At 50.7% G+C, this 19,203-nt stretch overlaps 1 protein-coding gene across 1 annotated transcript in view; it reads left to right on the top strand.

Annotated features, from left to right (window-relative positions):
- LOC142557628 (sal-like protein 1) overlaps positions 1 to 8,199 on the top strand; it is a 165,650-nt gene extending 157,451 nt beyond the window's left edge. Inside the window, exon 2 of the mRNA XM_075669600.1 lies at positions 3,848 to 8,199. Coding sequence (XP_075525715.1) covers positions 3,848 to 7,305 — 3,458 coding nt within the window. The 3' untranslated portion in view covers positions 7,306 to 8,199. The remainder of the gene's footprint in view (positions 1 to 3,847) is intronic.
- Positions 8,200 to 19,203: the final 11,004 nt, after the last annotated feature.

Raw genomic sequence — 19,203 nt, 5'->3', positions numbered from 1 at the left:
GGCATCACTTCTCCGCACGTGAAATATTGAATGCTGGGCGCCGCCTCGGAGTAACGCGCTTGACGACTCTTCCGAGCCCATTGGACGGGGGAGCCTTCCCGGCGTCTCGGGAAGCGTACCAATCTTGCGGATGGATAGTGCGCTGGTGGCGGCCCGAGGTGGCGCGGCGGGCCCGTGTTATTCCGCGCTGCTGCTGCAGTTGTTGTCATCTGGGCATGAGCGGTTTGCGCCTGCTTCCCACCACCTTCTATACATCTATATGTATGTGCGTTCATTCGCGTCGTTGCTTGCGGCGCCTCGATCACGAGCCCCGCTCGCCGAGTGGCTTCAGAATCACAATTCCACTCGTATACGACTACGTGGAGATGCCCTGGGCGCTTCCCTGGAGATGGCTTCCTCGCACGGTTATTTGATGCCAGGCGTCGGAGAGCAGGCAGGTTGCCGCTGGCACCGCCGCGCGTCTTCTTCGGTCGGTTGATGGGGAAGCGAAAGAGGGGGTGCCTAATTGCGTTTCCTCAGCGCGTTCGGCGTCACTTGCGCCGTGGTCGTCAAAACGGAAAAGGGCGCTTCCTCCGGCGCTGCTTCTTTTCGGCTGATGGCGGCGATGATGTTCTGCTATCGAGCCCACCCTGCGGAGGCGTCGCGAAAAGTACTGTAGCCTGTATGTACTACTAGCACCTCGCGACGGCGACGACGAGGGTGTGCTGAAAACTGTGGCATCGCGTGCCCATTTTTGTCAAGCAAGGGCCTTTTTTCTGCGCGAAAACTAGTTTAAATTGCCAAACATTTTATGCTTAGCCTTGATTTGAATTCTGGGGTTTTCCTTGGCAAAACCACAATTTTGATTATTAACCCCACCAAGGGGGGGGGGGTGAGAGAGAGAGAGAGAGTCCGTATTAATTATGACCACCAGGGGATCCTTAACGTGCCCCCAATGCACAGCGCACGGGCGTTTTTGCATTTCGACCCCATCGAAATGCGGCCGGTGCGGCCGCGATTTCATCCCCCGACATCGTGCTTAACAGCGCAAGACCATAGCCGCTAAGCCACCGCAGCGGGTTATACTTAGCCTCGGTGTCAGCATGCAAGCCTTGTTTTGTTCATTGTGCGATAAATTGTTCATTCGTGATTCTGCTATATGTTTGGCTGACCACTGCACCTTTTGTTCTTTGTCTTTAGTTAGCGCCGTCTCTCTCTCTCTCTCAGCGTTCGTGCGCCCTTACGTCCTTGTACACACTAAATGCCTTCGGTCAGATGGTTTCGGTGCTGCCGCAGCAGGCGGGGTTAAGCCCGGCACTCGTAGCCGGCAATTTTTTCTCTTGCTTATCTGTGTTGTTGATAACACGGGTTTCCACCAACATTCACCAAATCAGCATCTTCGAGAAGTGCAATCAGCAGGTGTAGAACATTTCTAAAGAGAAGCTTTGTGGGGCGAACCGAAATGCTGACCAATATAGCTGCTGCTGCTGCCTTGCTGAATAACACGCACGCAGGACAGCACTCTTATAGCGAATAAGCTTATATCTACCCTCATCTGTACTACCTATGCAGATGTGCCGGTGGACGGCTCTATTCTCTACAGTATTGCGTAGAGAAACAACAAACTGCACCGAGATACGCTCAGTGCAACAAATATACGTCCTGAAGCGCATAATTCCTTTCAACGCTTTCTGCGCCTTCTTTCCCGAGGTTTGGTGCGTCTCATCGGTCGGTTTCTTGCCGATTAAGGTGAGCCGGTCCCGAAGATGGCGTGAGGAAAAGTGGGCCGATTTTAGTCACTGTGTAATCCGCGGTCCCATAGATCACGCGGGTCGCGTGGTGGCGTTTAAAAAAAAATTAAATTATGGGGTATTACGTGCCAAAACCACTTTCTGATTATGAGGCACGCCGTAGTGGAGGACTCCGAAAAATTTCGACCACCTGGGGTTCTTTAACGTGCACCTAAATCCAAGTACACGGGTGTTTTCGCCCCCATCGAAATGCGGCCGCCGTGGCCGGGATTCGATCCCGCGACCTCGTGCTCAGCAGCCTAACAACATAGCCACTGAGCAACCACGGCGGGTACGGTGGCGTTTCTCGCGTCTTGCTGATTAGCGGGGCTGGCACGTAATCGCTATGCTGCAAAACGCGTTGCACATGATGAACAGTTTAATAGTGTTTCATTAACTGATTCACGCTTCACATATATATTCCAAAATGTGCGTTGGATCTGCATAATTTTTTTCCCAATCACTTCGAGCCCTACAGAAAACAGTCATCTTAAATGCTCGCGTGGGGAAGACCTTTTCTTTGTAGGCTGTCATGCGGTTTCTTTCTTAGAGCAGGCTACATTGTGATATCACGGAAGTAAGGGCTGGTGATCATATCGCATCACAAACCACTGGCGCAGGCATAATCCGATGCAGTGGCTGCAGGCTACGCTGTTGCAGTGCGTGCCGAAAGCTGAGCAATCGACAGAATAATAGCAGATAGAAGTTGAGAGGGCCACCACGTTCCTGTGGAAGCGCCAAACCAGGCTTGACTCCTTCCGAATGCGAGGAAGCGCATGGTGACGTAAGAAATAATGGAGAATGTGGTACATGAGTTCTGCTTTCGGCGACGGAGATATTCGCCCCCAAAATGAGTGCCGATATCACCCGGATTACCTATCACACAGTACTTCACGAAGGATTCACGAAGGCTGAACGCGGCGCGGATAGCTTAGTATCTATATGGCATTGCGCTGCTGAGATCGAGGTCACGGGTTTGCTCCCCACCGCGGCGGCCTCATTTTGATTGGGGCGAAATTCAACAACGCTCGCGTATTTAGATACTGCAGGTGCACGTTAAAGAACCCAAGTGGCCAGAATTAACCTGGACTCACCCACTACGGCGCGCCTCATAATCATATCGTGATTTTGGCTCTCCGGGTATGAGTGCATTATGTCCTCCACCCATGGGCAATGCAACAAGATTATTTTCATAAGCCGTGACTTGACATGTATTCATCACCCAATGTCACCTAACACCGAAAAGTAATACGTGTGTTTAACTGTGAAGAAGAGCAAAGTCACTTGACAATTCTGTGGGCCTACTTATCACCATCAAGCCGTCTAAACTGCGAGCGCTTACGGGAAATTTTGACGACTCCACAGCCGTGGGTGATCACCTTGCGGGTTTCCGCAGAACTATTATATCAAACTCTTGCCTTTGCTTGGAGTTGTTGACAAATTCGACTTCGCCCTACCATCTGCTAGTCACATGGTTAGCTCAGATGGTAGCGGCTGCCACGGTAAGGCGGTGGTCCCGGGTTCGAGTCCCGGACCAGGACGAATTTTTCTTCAACTGCGAGGTTTTTCTTTCGAGGAACCCGTATGGGTTTCCTTTGTATATCAATTGCTACGAACGGGTGGATATCTGATTTTCCCTTCATCAATCAGTCAATATGATACCAACTTCTCAGTTTAGTACATCCTGCATTTTGCTTCTTGTGTAAGGGAGGAAGGATTGAATTGCGTTCTGATTCTGTATTGTGGCATGAGGAAGGGGAACTGCATACGTCTTGTACATAATGCCCGCTATAATCAGTTGAGTCTACGACACAGAAGAAATAATCGCGCACGTGGCACATTGCACGTCTGGGTAGCGCAGAGTGAAACCTACCACATGGAATCTTAAAAGCACTTTCTCCTCCAAAATGTATCCGCAAGCTTCACATGCAATTAACTTTTGCGTGAGATCTCAGCAATTACTGCTTGTTGTGCCCGCTTGCGAGCGCCTCGCACTGGTGTCGTCTGCTATAGACCCGAGCATTTCCAGCGTTTATGAGTATCGCCATTGGCTACAGCTGTGCCCTTCTTGTGTGCAGGTTCGGGCCGAGGCGGGAGCAGCACTGGCGGCGAGGAAGAAAGCAGCGACGACGAGCACGTGTGCGGCCGCTGCCGGGCCGAGTTCCCAACTCTAGACCATTTCTTGGCCCACAAGCGGTGCTGCCCAAGCGTCGAGACGATGGGAATGCCGGGCAGTACGCCGAGTCGGCTATCGTGCAGCGATGACGATGCGGCTGGCCGCCAGTCAGCGTCGGACGTGGCCGAGGTGGACGAGGAACCCTTGGCGGCGGCTGCAGCTGCACGACTACCCTCGACACATGTGGCGCTGGAGGCTTTGCAGAGTACCAAGGTGGCCGTGGCGCAATTCGCCTACGGCAGCACCGGAGGCCCCGCTGAGATAGCTGCGCTACACGAGGCACTGATGGCACTGCAGCAACAGCAAGTCGTGCAGCTGCACATCATTCAGCAGCTGCAGGCATACGTGGGTGCCACCCCTACGCTTCCCGTGAACCTGACCAGGGCGGCGGACACTACACCGACTCCGCCGCCACCGCCGCCGCCGCCGCCGGTGCCCCGGACGGAGCCCAGCCCCGATGCCCCGGGACAGACACACGCGACCCCGCCGCCGCCGAACACCGCGGTAGACCTGGCCGCCAAAGAGAGTGCGGCACCCGAACCGGCCGAGCCGCCCGCGGAGGCGCTTCTTGGGGAGCCCATCTCCGGCGGTGCCCTGCTGGTTGCGCCGCCCGCCGGACCGCCGCCACCGGATGAGCCCAACACGCTCGAGCTTCTGCAGCGACACACTGAGAAGGCGCTGCAGGACACCATGAGCGGCGGCTCGTTCCTGCTCAACGGTCTCGGCTCCCCGGACCCGAGTCGCTTGCGTAGGAAGGACGGCCGGCCCGACGAGGCTTACTTGCGCCATCGGTGTCGCTTCTGCGGCAAGGTGTTCGGCAGCGACAGCGCGCTGCAAATCCACATCCGCTCCCATACCGGGGAAAGACCCTTCAAGTGCAACGTCTGCGGGAACAGGTTTTCAACGAAGGGCAACCTGAAGGTGCACTTTCAAAGACACCGTGCAAAGTACCCACACGTGCGAATGAACCCGCATCCTGTTCCGGAGCACTTGGACAAGCATTTCCCGCCGTTGGAGCCTCCCGGGGATCGCAGCCCGACATCGCCGTCCGGCGCCACGTCGTCACCGCCACCGTCGTTAACGCCCGCACTGGCGCTGCAGACAGCTCCTTTGGGCGTCTTGGTCAAACCAGGGCCACCAGTGCCACGACCTGATGACCTTGTCGGGCCCAGTTGCAGTGGGACGCTGGCGTTACGAGCCACGGGCACCAGAAGCATATCTCCTGGAACTGAAACAACCAATGTGACTACATCAATGGGCTCTCCGCCGCTTGAAGATGAACGCCCTTTGAGCCTTAAAGCTGAGCCAGAGGATGACGTAGATGACAAGGCGTCGGACGAAGACCGGGACTCCGGCGGCGTCAGCTGTTCCGCTGATGACTCCATGCCGTTCACGTCAGGCGGATCATTCATGAGCGGCTCCTTCTCGGCGCTTCCGACGACCGCGGACACAGCAGTGCCACTCCATGCGGATCCCGCGTTCTACCAAGACTTGCTGCCGAAGCCTGGAAGTAACGACAACTCGTGGGAAACTCTCATGGAGGTGACGAGGCCGTCTGAGACATCCAAGCTGCAGCAACTGGTCGACAACATTGAGCACAAGCTGAGTGACCCGAACCAATGCGTGATCTGTCATCGTGTGCTCAGTTGCCGCAGTGCTCTGCAGATGCACTACAGGACACACACCGGTGAACGGCCGTTCCGTTGCAAAATATGCGGTCGTGCGTTCACCACGAAAGGAAATCTTAAGACACACATGGGAGTTCATAGAGTAAAACCACCACTACGTGTACTTCACAAGTGCCCCGTCTGTCACAAACAGTTCACTAATTCCCTCGTTCTCCAACAGCATGTCCGTATGCATGGTTCTGAAAGCTTACATCCGACGGCAAGTTTTCAAACAAGCTCACAGAGGCCAACGCCACCACCAAAGACTTCTTCGTCACCTCCACTGAGCTCTCCAACTTCACCAACGCCTGAACAAAAGAAAGAAGAGGGGCGGTCACCCTCTCCGCAGCCTCTGTTGCGGCCTTTGAGTCCTGAGCGCCCACCATCTCAACTTACTTCATTAGCTGCCCTCGAAAATCAGGTGAAGGGCATAAAGACATCGCTGCAAGTGCCAGCATTGCCTTTTGGGCCCTTCGGCATCGGTCTTTCGTCTGGTTTCGGGCGTTACGATGAACAGTCACTTCTCTTAAATCGAACGCCAGAAGCTGGACAGCGGTCCCCGGCGTTTTCTCCGCGAGCTGGATCTGAACTGTCAACTGGTGACGATAGATCGACTCCAGGGGCGCCTTCGCCGTCTGGTGGAACTTCACCGCCCGTGAACGGCGGGCCGCTAGATTTAACGCCGCGGACTTTGCTGGGTCGGCCAGCCGACAATTTTTCTGGCCGATTCTTCGCCGCGCCGCCGCTGGGAGGGCTGCCGTTTCCGGGAGCAGCGCCCGGCCGCCCGAACACAACATGCCAGATATGCTTCAAGACGTTTGCCTGCAACAGTGCTCTCGAGATCCACTATCGGAGCCACACCAAAGAGCGACCGTTCAAATGCAGCGTCTGCGAGCGGGGCTTCTCCACCAAGGGAAACCTCAAGCAGCACATGCTGACGCACAAGATCCGAGACTTGCCGGCCACCTTGTTCGCTGCCACCCCTACCTCGAGTGCGAGCGCACCGAGTCCGGCACCGAGCCCCGGGCGCTCTATGAGCCCTGCCGATCAGCGACACGGCACCAGCCCCGAGGAGAATCGGACCAAAAGGATGGAGCCGGTGGCCGCTCCGCCGGGCGTGCCGCCGCCGCCGCCGCCGCAGCCCCGACGGCCTCCCGGACTGCCCAGGCACGTGTGCCACGTGTGCAACAAGCCCTTCTCGAGCTCTAGTTCTCTCCAGATCCACATGCGCACACATACTGGTGACCGGCCCTTCAAGTGCTCTGTGTGCGGCCGCGCTTTCACCACCAAGGGCAACCTCAAAGTGCACATGGGCACGCACATGTGGAACAACGGCAGTTCGCGCCGCGGCCGCCGCATGTCCATTGAGCTCCCGTCGCTGCTGAGTGGTCCCAAGGCCGACTTCGCGCCGCCGCCGCCGCCACCCCACGAGCTCTTTTACCCTTATCTTGGGCCGGCCTACCTTAATGGCATGCTGGGACCGAAGGCGAACGAGATCTCCGTCATCCAGGGCGCCAGCACCGAGCCCCGACCGGGAGACGAGGCCGAGCCGCACAACGGCGCCTGGGCCTGGAAGATGGCCTGCAACTTGTGCGCCAAGATTTGCGGTTCATCGCTCGAGCTCGAGGCTCACCTCAAGGCGCACCACCGCAAGGAACTGGAGGTCCAGTCGCCTGACAACGTGGCCGTCTGAGGCCGCCCACACCCCTAGTCCATGCCCTTCCCCATTCCTGTAGCCCAAGCGGCCCTTCCCCGTAACTTATTGTCTCGCCCTCATCCACGAGTTGGTTATGTCTTCTGTGATAGTGCACCTCCACGACCTCCCGAACTGCCGAAACTGTTTTTTCTCCCCTTGTGTAACCTAGTTTTCATTGGTTAGGCCCTCGCCAGTCGCAGCCCTCGGCGCAGCCCCGGAGTGTACAGTGTTTCTGCAGGGGTCGCCCGAGTGGCGCGGCCGTGTAACCCTCTCCTCCCCTCCCCAACACCCCTAGGCGCCAGCCCCCGCCAGCCAGCCGTCGGGCACAGCACCAGCTGAGGGCCGGGGGGACCACGCGAGTGATACCTGGGCTGTGATATGTGTGGTGCCCCTGGCCCTTTTTGAGTAACGCGTTCCCCACACCTTTCGACCTCCCTTCCACGCGCGCCATGCTCTTCGACGGCAAAATACACTGGGCATTCCATTGCTACACACACGCGCAAGCGGATGCATTCCGTACCTCCTCCCTGTTGTTCTGTCTTCCTCTCCAAGCCCTGGGCCGTCCCTGTTCAGGCGTAGCGCTCGACGGACCCCGTGAACTCCTGCCGCCCTCTCCAAATCCCCATCTTCGTTTTTCACCGGGCACGGTAATGTGCACGTGCTTCGGGCGACGACCGCGAACCGTCACATAAAGGCCAACAAATCACGTGACATCGCCAGCCACTGTTTGTACTCTCTTCGAGATGCTCTCTGCAGCGTTGTTGAAGCCACAGGCGCGAGGGCATAGATTACAGTGAGGAACAAAGCGTGCGATATCACGTGTACGATGTGAGCTAGGAAAGCTGTTAAACGTTGCCGAAATCGCGGAACTCCAACAATAAAAAAAAAACAGAGACCGACTCGATAGGGCGTAAGGCAACGCCTCTGTCTCCAATTAACCGCCAATTTAGGCTCGTGTCTATAAAAAACAGACTTTCTTGAGCCACAGCGAACAGAAAAAAACAACAACAGTTCTGATCTTTTCTTGTTCGCCGAACATCATTATTTGGTCCTTTCAAGTGTTGTCAGAAGTCCACCATCCTGGAGTCTGCTTAACAGTGTTGTGAATAACGTAGTTCTAATTGCATTATGACTAGCGACAGCATTGTTGGGCAAGGAAAACTTAAGTTGACGGAGATGGTCCTTTCTTTTTTTGCCTAATTTATTCCGAGGTTATTTCAGTTTTTTTATGTGTAATTGTTTTCCCCTTTTTCTCTGTTCAGGAGAGATGTCGGCACTGAGAGAACTGATACGCACAACGCACTACATTGAGAGCATGGATAAGCGAAGGACAGGTCGCATCAAGGAAGTGCTAGGCGAAGCCTGAGATTCTCGCAGAATCCCCACTTTTGTTTACAAATTTATTTTAGTTATGTCTGCGTTCCCGTGGTTTCAGTATAATTAGCGCTGCCCTTTTGATGGGTATAATGTTACCCACGACGTGTTAACTTCACCTCAACGTAATGACCTTGATGTCAAATGCTGGAGTGCTACACTGTAAACGCTGCTAAATGACCGACATCATAGCGCCTGGAACTTCGCGGTAAGCACTGGCGATGATACGTGGACTTTGTGGAATATGCAGAGGGGTAGCAAATATAATTGAGGAAACATTTCAGCTATACGCAATTTACATTTATTTCGTCGTCTCTTGTGCCGTAAATGAAGTCGCTATGAAACGCCGTGTGTGGTTGCGTTCACCTTTGCGCAACGAAAGTAACTGTAGTCTAGTATACAACGCTAACAGGTCTGTTTCGTCGTAGGTTACGTGAGCAAATGAACCAGTGGTGCGTGTACGTTTCAAGAAACTTTCTTTTGTTTCAGGAAAAGAAACAAACGTTTCATCATGACACTTTTCTGAAAAAATTTCATTGCGCTGCCTAAATCACGCTGCATGTTTTCTTTTCGTCCTAATATTCTTTCAATTCCACAACTACACACTTCGCGTAACAACGCAGGGTGCTGCGATTGCAGAACGTGTTTTCATCCTTTTGAACAAATATTTACGAGGACGCCTGCCTTGTTTCTAAACCACATTTACACGTTCGCGATCGCTCTATTGGCTTAAAAAAAACAAAAAAAAAACTTGTGCTTTAAAGTTACAGTCGAAACAAACAATAATTAAGATTAGGGGCTTTTCTCAAAATAAGCTGAACGGAAAGAAAGCTTGAAATTGGAACTGTGTTGCTAATACTCACAAGCAGTCATTTCTGTTTTGCTATCTCGGCACGTCATTTACGACATGCATTGTCCAGACTTTGAATGTGAACGCGTGGAATAGCACGACGCTTCAGAACACGCTAAGCGGTCGTCACCAGATTGCATCTGCATTGCCGGAAAGGTCAATATTCAGGCAGATCTCCAGTAGTGTCGAGTTTAGTTAATTATTCGTAACGTCTTCTTTTTCTAGATGTTCAAATTACCCAGCACGGGGAAATAGATGCACGAAGGCTCGGAAATATGCGCACGACGACGCTGTGCCTTTGTTTAGATGTTTCGCGCAAGTCGTTAGTACATGAGATCACTATATACAAGCGACAGGGATACTGCCATTATTCTCTAGCTGTCATTTGTTATGCATCGGGTGACAAAGTAGCTGACACGCGTTTTTAGGCATTCGTTGCGTAAATGTCTAGGCACACGACCGTGTTTGCGATAACTGAGAGATTCACTTGCGTAATATCGCTTCGCAGTGCACTGTGTTTGTTTACTTTGGAAACAATACACAATTATCCATCTGGCGCTTACTATACAGTGCTCGGAATTCCATGATGGCAGAAGCGAAACTGAAGTGTTCAAAGGGATGCGAGCTACGTAGCACCCTGCGTGTAGTCGGTTCTGAAATGTTACTTGAATGTTATAAAGAAATTAATGTTATTTTGCCCCTGCACTTAGGCTGCAATGTTGCGTACGGACGACGCCTCGTGGCTTATAAGTGCTTCGCTCTCGGTTACAGCTGTTGCCTGGTCGGTAGAAGAAATGAATCATGCCTTTACAGGCATCTTTAAGCTGTAAGGTCGCCGTCCGTACAGGGGGTTTTTAACGCCAGTGAGCTGGGGACTAAGCACACAAAAAAAAATATTTTGTTCTCTAATTTTCGAAATCATTCATGCAAGACTCCGCATACAAGTCTAGCGTACATTGCGTCCTGTGATACGAATTGTGTGGCGCGATTCACTGGCGTATTCAAAGACTTATGACCACGTTTACGGATTTCATTTACTTTCTGATCCTCATGTTTTAAGTTAATCATGCGCTTTAATTCCTCCCAAGTAGTCTGGCACTTGTTTTTTGCTATTGTGCTTCTTGGGAGTTAGCTGTTCGTGAAAATGCTGGTGTGCCAGAGTTGCAGTCGTTTCTCACATGTGTCGGAAGGCGGTAAACTTGAGGCGTTTTTCTCTGTGTAGCCCGGCGTTCGTTCCACCTTTTACCTTCTTTATCTTGCAAGGAGTGATGCTAATTGTATACATGGTGTAATACTCAGCACATCTTTATTTTTTTTTCTCGAAAGCGCGCAGTGTGCGCGCGCATGCCTTATTTTTCGTTAGCCACATTTACATTACCTTTTGTGTTGTTCGTATGGAAATTGTGGCGTCACCTACACGTACCATAGTGACGCCGCGGGTGGACTGTGGCAGCATTCTTTCCTACCCCAGTGGCGTGCATTCGTTGACTTTGTGGTCCAACATCTTCGGCCCCCTGGATCTGACCGTCGTTGCGTGCTGTCTTTTAATCGATAGGGGGGTTCGTTCTGTGTTTTCTTTTCAACGATTACGTCAGACGGACGTGATCATCCTTGGGGCAGTGCTCCGCCAGCCATCGTGTCAACAGAAACACTCCGGAGAAAGCTATTTTTGTAACACTTGTAGCGGTTGTCAACGCTGCCTGGCGGAACACTGCTCGCCTGGCATCTTCCGCGCGCCGGCGGCCAACCGAGGAACAAAAGTGAACGCTCATGGGGCAGCGCAACGACAGCGAGAGAATTATCACCGATCAAACTGTGGGACTCGGAACAAACACTCTGTCTGTACCCAACAAGTTTCGGCATGTGTTTACCCTCGCCTTGCCTACTCACGCTGCTGGCTGATTCCCCTCACGTTGCGCAGTGCCGATAGCTGGTTTTGAAACTGTTATTTCTGTCATGGTGCCTCGGTTTCGTTTCTGAGCGCTGTCGGCGCGAACACACTCACTGTTGTATAGTCAAACTGCCATGTTCACTCCTGCAAGTCGCTGGAAGGGACCATGAAGGGAATAACACGAACAGTGTTCAGCACTTAGGCTGTCCTGCCGTGAAGGATGGCAGATTGCAAGCCCGATAGATGCGGAAGAAGTGTCGTTTAACCTAAACTGCGGGCGCTGCAATTCTTCTCTCGGGCCCCTTATTCGAGAACCGCAGTTCACATTCAGTTTGGGTTTTGCGTTTTGCATGCAGTTTGAGTTTTTTTAATTATGTGAGTTTGAGCAATTGCTAACTGACATGGTTTAGAAGTTGTGTAAAGAGCTCAAAATGGTTTTCTCACGTAGTACCTTAAGTGATAACGCGCATGATGCTAAGTTCAACTTATTGTAATTTTCAACGAAAAAAAGGAGAAAGTGATTAAGTATTATTACGCTACGAATCAGAGCGCCTATAGAAATGGAGCTCTCGCGTGATTCATTAAATGCGCTTGATCGCTGTATAATAATAGAATAAAATAGACTAAAATAGTTGTCCATCTGGTGACTTAACAAGTAAGTGTGGAACAAGTTCGTGATGAATTTCATGGTCCCTTAAATGTGATTATTTCCGCACAATTCTGAACAGCTCTCAGCAATGCAGAGCCTGGCCCATTATATTACACGCAGTGTCAAGGTTTACAATATTTACTTATTATGCTTCTGACATTGGTTCATAAGTCACAAGGAAGTGCTTTACGATCACTTCAACACAATAGCAGAGAAGTGAGTTCTTTTCGTCATGCGCTATGCGCAAGGAGTTGCGCGCCGGGGCTAGAAATATGTCAAATGGATTGTGTGTGGGATGAGCATTGTGCTGTGCATGCAACGTCTGAGATGTCATCACCGTGGAAGGCAAAGTCATGAGCTGTGCTCAGGCACCTTATCTTCCCAACTTTTTCGAGCCCTCCTGGCATCCCACATGTATCTGTGAACACCCTCCAGTGGCCTCTCTTTGTACGCTCCAGGAGGCAGCAGAATAAAGCAAACGAGGACATCGCCATGGAAATACATCGTGCCGAGCGATAAATAAAACTCAACTTTAGCCGGAGGTCGAGCGGGAAAAAAACAATGTAGCCTGTGTTGTCGTCTTTCTCGACGTCTTGTCCATCAACGTTCGAAAGTGAGCGTTGATGGAGCGATCAACAGTTTGCTTTTTCGACTGTGCATTCCCCTGCTGATCCATCACTTTCTGCTGCGATCATTTGACGAAGTGCTAAGTGGCTTTAGAAAGCTTATCGGTGTGGGAGTGAGCAGTGAAGTATCGCACAATGGGTATACTGCGCTTGTGGGATTGCTGCTGCATATGAAGAAAAGGAGATGCATGCTTCAAATGCCATGACGACTAAAATCGCGAGAAAGAAGAGATCAAAAAGTACACTGCATGTAGAAATGCCTAATAAAAACTAGGGGCTGTTGTGTCGCCCAGGAGACGCTTGCCGGGTGTCTTTTGGACAACACCTCACCGTGCAATAGCTCTTGACAATATTCGTAATGCTAATTGCGGGATACATTTATGCAGTCAAAAGTTCAAGCTCACTTAACACTGCAATTGCTTTCTGTTAATCACCACCAGTTGAACGTGGTCTAAATATGTTTGTTAAAGTCAAAACACACGTATTTTGCGATAACTTGAACAACACTAGATGTCCTACAATAATACTAACAATCACGGTCGGCCACAGGCCATGAAAGTTATCGCCTATGCTGTAGACCAGTTTTATTGGACTTGTGGTCGCAGGCGTGACATTTCTTATAGCTCGGGCGTAGTTATCTGCTTTTGGCGCTTTGGTGGACATTAAGTCTTGGGCATATGCCTGTACGATTGGTTCGTTTATTGAGCCACTGTTGGGATGCTGCTCTCACGGTGGTCTCAGGGAGAGAAGGAAATGAGAAGGGTAGAAGAGAAAGAGGTCCTACTAATGAGTCCATTATTATCTAGGCAGAGTGAACAGTACGAACTTTAACAGAAAGCCGCTAAGCGATGATCGTGTGAAAAAGTGAGTCGTGAGACCTTGCAAATACATTGATCGGGGTGCATTTAAACGAGCGCAGCGGCTTTGAAAGATCTTGAAAGAGAATTGAAAGCAAATTTAAGAGCGAGGCAGCCAGCTGATTAGTTGTCATATAATTGCCTGAATGTGGGAGTGGGTTACATATAATTACCTAACAGTTTCCTTATGGTGTGCGAACTTTTGGACAATTTTGAGATTCGTAAAGTGGGCTTAATATTTCTAATTCACCTACACGTAATTTGGCAGGGAAATAACGTATCGTCGTTCGAACTAATCGTGCCAGTCAACGCTATGACAGTGCACATTGTTCTAAAACAGTCTGATAAAAGACAGCTTCTTGGCCATGCTGGTATTTGCTTAAACACATATCTTCCACTGAAAAGACGCACACAAAAGGTGTCGTTGCCAACGTTTCTACCTTTTTGTGGACCCCCCCCCCCCCCCCTATTCCCATTTTAGCCGTAAATATGTCTTTCAGCCTGAATAATATTCGAACTATCAAATAGAGGTTATCCAATTCATAGAGCCAATCAAGTAAAAGGTTAATCGATTGACCATTCGAAATTTTCGATTATTCGTACACCTCGTACAAAGGCTGACGTTCGACTGAGCAGCGGCGGGGAAAATACCACTTGGATCATGCACTGGAACGTATGATCACGGCAAACCATACCTCTTGAGGGAGACGTAAGCTTGCCCTGACACCAACTTCTGGTTTGCGCAAAGTAACAAGTGGCACAGAGGCCTTATGCACATGGGCCAGTAGCGACTGCGGTCATGCGCAGAGGCATGGGAATTATGTAAAAGTGATTGCCACGTTTGCACCAAATTCTACTGCGTTTTTGGTCCTGCTATGGCAACGTGGTAAGATGTGAGTGTGCGTTCCGGACACCCTCACGCACGTTTACACTGGAACTGTTCACAGCGAATGCGAAGTCGCTCATGGAACGCCCTTACATGGATGAAGGTCTGAAGATGAAGGGCGTGGGGAGAGGGGAAGAATAGAGCAAGGCGCCAAATATGTATGGAAGGGACGTCAGCCCCATTGTGTGATAATGCGTGTAGAAGCGTTCGTAAAGAGCCTCACTATCAGCACAACAAAAATGATACCAGCGGTCTTTTCATTAACAGTTTTCGTTCTCGACCTATATGTACTTGCCTTCCCCTTCGATGCGCACGCACCCGCCGCGGTATAGCTTAGGGGCTGTGGTATTGCGTAGCCGAGCTCGCGGTCGCGGGTTCGGTCCCGGCTGCATTCCTATAGGTGTAAAACGCAAAAAAAGAAAGAAACGCTCGTGTACTTGGAGTTAGGTACACATTAAAGAACCCCAGATGGTCAAACTTATTTCCGCAGTCCCCGCATTACTGCATGCTTCAAACTGCATGCAGTCCAATGCATAATTTCATTCATGCTTCAATTTTGACACGTAATGCATCAAAATTAGTTTTTTTTTTAGTTTAATGTTACTGGCATGCAGAGAAGGTGCAAGAGCGTGGTCTGAGCATCGAAACCTCCGTCCCAGATCCGCGGCAGGCAAAAAAAGACTTGTCAGGAAGCGCTAGTCATAATCAGTTAAGTCACATCTCATTACAGCAACGCAAACAAGAAAGAAAGAAAAAGAAAGAAATAACACTGGCAAGAAAGTAAATTTTTACGAATTGATTAGAGAATTAAAGTATACGTGAGCACCTGCGGCTCTTGGGCCAAAGGGTAATTCGAATGGGCGAAATTAAAGGTAACAATACGGCTAAGGCTAGAGAAACGGGCGACACGGGTGCCCGTGTCATCCGTTCCTGAAGTTTTTGTCACGTTTTGACGATTTTTGTTGTGTTATGTCGCCACACTAACAAGCCTTGCTAAAGACCATTTGGAAGTTAAAAGGTGGCAGTGATTCAAATGCGAGGCAGAGGTGATGGCACATCCGTCACATGTTGCAGCGGAAAATGACTTGCACAAAGCCTGAGAGGAGACTTCAGGGAGCAACGAAGATGAATAAGTGCCAACGTTTCGCGGCACGAGACAAAAGATTGCTAAACGAAGGGAACGCTGCGATGAACGTTGTGAAAACCAGTGTGTTGCGCCCAAGCATGCGCGCAAGGGTGGACAGCCTGCTTCAACCGTAGTCTTAATAATAATAATATTTGGGGTTTTACGTGCCAAAACCACTTTTCTGATTATGAGGCACGCCGTAGTGGAGGACTCCGGAAATTTTGACCACCTGGGGTTCTTTAACGTGCACCTAAATCTAAGCACACGGGTGTTTTCGCATTTCGCCCCCATCGAAATGCGGCCGCCGTGGCCGGGATTCGATCCCGCGACCTCGTGCTCAGCAGCCCAACACCATAGCCACTAACCGTAGTCTTCAGCAGTCTTGCCTGCGAAACGATGGCGTCATTTCTGTAACAGATCTTTGGCACAAAAACGCCGAAATCTATAAATGAAAGGCTAAAATGCAATAAAACACATTTTTACTATCGCGCTCTAAGGATTTCAACTTCTTAGTGGCCCTTGAGCGCTTAATTGAGCGCTTCCTAGTATAGGAGATAAACTTAGAAGGAAGAGGTTGATATATGTGGAGCTTACCCAATGTATAGACCGGCTAGCTACCCTGTGCTGGGGCAATGGCATAAAGATAATTAGACGTGATAGGAAACACGAGCTAAAAAAAGAAAAATGAACGAGAAAAAAAAAGCTCCACATGATAGGACAGCCTGCCGACTTCGTAACAGGGGTTACCTACAGGCTCTAACAGGTTGCAGTGAACAGCTAAGCTGAACTACAACGTGCTACCGTTAAAACGTTGAATGTCGCAGTATTCGGTTTGATTAATTCATAGTTTGCAGGGTTCTATATGAAGGGAAGCAATACATGTATCTCATCCCTTACTCCGTGTCTCCCAGATATATTATCTGCATATGTGCGTACGTAACTATTTCTATCGATGCATTGTACTGCATTACTGTGTCAGCCCGCGACAGATATCACGGCCTTGAAAAGTTCTGAGGATGGTACGCTGCCGACGAAATAATTTCTTGCTGGCAGCTTTTACCTAGTGGCCGAATGTATGAAAAAATTGACTGCTCGTACAATTGCATGTTTTTTTTTTACATGCTCAAGAAGCAATAGCTTTTGGCTATTTGTAAACACATTGTTGGTTCGTCAACAGCAAACGATGCGTAGGGCTCGATTAATGGCCTAGACAGTCCATATGCTTAGCGTGTTAGCTTGCTTGGTTGTGTAAATTCGCTCTGCTGGCAAATACGGACGCGCTGCTGAGTTTAAACAAGATGAAAGAAAGGCGAAAGCTTTGGAGCTCGCTGTCTTCGTGTAAGTGCCAGCTCTAACAGATGACCCGCCACCGCAGATGGCTATGACTTTGCGCTGCTGAGCTCGAAGTCGCAGGTTCGATCCCGGCCGCGGCGGCCGCATACCGATGGGGGCGGAATTCAAAAATGCTTGGCTACGGCACATTGGGTGCCTGTTATAGAATACCGAGGTGGTCAAAATTAACCCGGAGCCCCCATGCACTACGGCGTGCCTCAGAATCAGATCGCGGTTTTGGCACGTAAAACCCCAGAAGTTCTTTAAGCACTCACGCATGATGGTCGCGTGAAGCGGCAAATGCCTATGGCAAGTGCCACAGCGGCAGCCCGTCCGAGTTCGAGCAGCGCGACCGTTCGAGTCGGCGGAGCAAGACAGCAGCTGCCATCAGCGGGCACCGCGCGTGTATCCGCGACAAGTGTCCTCGACGCTGCCTTGCGTGGCGGTGTTGTTGCCATGGGGACACCCTGGCTGCAGCGCCCGATAACCGTGCCGTGATCAGCGCTTAAATCAATGGATGCTGAGCGAGACAAACGAGGCGCACATTATGCGTCTTCTGCCTCCGGCTGCCGCGTCGAAGGCAGCGCGCCGGCAGCGAACTTCTTCCGTGCTCCGCTTGCGCCCATTTCCAGGGCATGGTGGGCGCTTGCTCAGGTCTCTTGTCGCTTGCAAAAAAAAAAAAAAAGAAAGAAAGAAAAAAAAAACGCCAATTTTACGGAAGAAATGCGGCGGCCAATTGAAGGCAGCGGCGCTTACAGGGTTGAACGAGGCGGCTGTGTGGCAGAGCAAACTGTAAAAAAGACCAAGAACAAAAAGAGCGATACCACGCACCTTTTAAACGCCAACGCGGTAGTATCAGCTTAAGCGCACTGTAAGAGCTCTAGCCTACTTTTGTGCTTGAATGAATGATCTCGGCATGTAGAAGTGGTTTCGGTTAAAGCTTGTTAGTGCATCAAGTGGGTGGCACCATAAGCAGCCAGCCAAATCGCGCGAGCTTGCCTTATGTTCGCACGCGGAATGCAGTCTTAACCTTCCGGTATGCAATATACCTCGGTTATTCAGGTCGGTAAAAGGAAAGGGGGACCGCGGATCGATAGAGGGTGTTTGCGCGCCAATCGAAGTACGCAATTATAATGACATCAAATCGGTGTGCTCCTTTTCCTTTTCGCCAGGCTGGTCATCCATCGCAGCTAACTGCCTGCTTGCAGTAGCTTTTTATGCATATACGCCAGCAAAATTCGGGATTGGAGACCGGATATTTTAATGAGATTTAGATTTAATTGGAAACTAATCGAGATTTCTCGCGACTGTCTAATCACCCACTGTGGTCGCTTAGTGGCTACAGCGTTGCAATGCTAAGCACGAGGCCGCGGGTTCGAATCATGGCCACGGTGGCCGCATTTCGGTGGGGGCGATCGAAATGCAGAAACACCCGTGTACCGTTTATTGGGTGCACGTTAAAGATCGTCAGGTGGTCAAAAGTAATCCAGAGTCCTCCACTATGATGTGCTTCATAATGAAATCGTGGTTTCGGCACGTAAAGCCCCAGAAGTAATTTTTTTGCTACTGTCTAGCCGTTATTGTGGGTCGATCCCGAATATAGTGCAGTATAACACAGCGGTAAAAACCGCACGGTACCGCTGGTACTGGAGGTAATGGGTTCTCACATACTTTCCCCGTGATAGCTAGCGTTTTGAGGCGTTGTCGTTGAGATGCTGCACGTTTGGTTGAAGTTGCAGACTTTGTCGTTTGAGGTGCTGCACCTCTGGTCGCAGCGTCCGCGACCAGAGGCGGTCGCGGACGCTGCACAGGGTTCACCAGTGGTTCTTGAGGAAGTGGCACTCGAAGTACCGGTTGGTTCGCACGTACGGATAAGGTACTGTGGTAAGGGGAGAGCCACCCATAAAGTGCAACGTAGCGCCACAAATGACCACGTCCCAAAGCATGCTAAACGCATTCTTTAATAGCAACCTATGTTTGCAGCGTTCGAGGTAGCCCTCACCAAGAAGCGGCAGCCGCTGGACCCGTTGGCGTGAAGGAGACGCTGCTTAATTGACGAACTTTACAAAACGGAATGAACTGCAATCTTAACGAATAATTAGCAGTACTCAAATATCCGCTCTCCCTGCAACTGTCTGCTGGCCCATCAACCTTGGCCCCAGCGGGGCGTACGTCGTAGACACGTTTGCTTGCCACAATTGCCCGAAGAAGTCTACCCACTGATCCTTCCTGGCCATGGCTTATGAAGCCTATGGCACGCTTGCTTCATAATGCGCAAGCGTTCATGTGACCCATCTACCACCG

The sequence above is a fragment of the Dermacentor variabilis genome, chromosome 1, assembly GCF_050947875.1.
Source record: "Dermacentor variabilis isolate Ectoservices chromosome 1, ASM5094787v1, whole genome shotgun sequence".
NCBI classification, from domain to species: Eukaryota; Metazoa; Arthropoda; class Arachnida; order Ixodida; family Ixodidae; genus Dermacentor; species Dermacentor variabilis.
The sequence above is the reverse complement of the archived record's forward strand: the minus strand, read 5'-3'. Positions and strand labels throughout refer to the sequence as shown.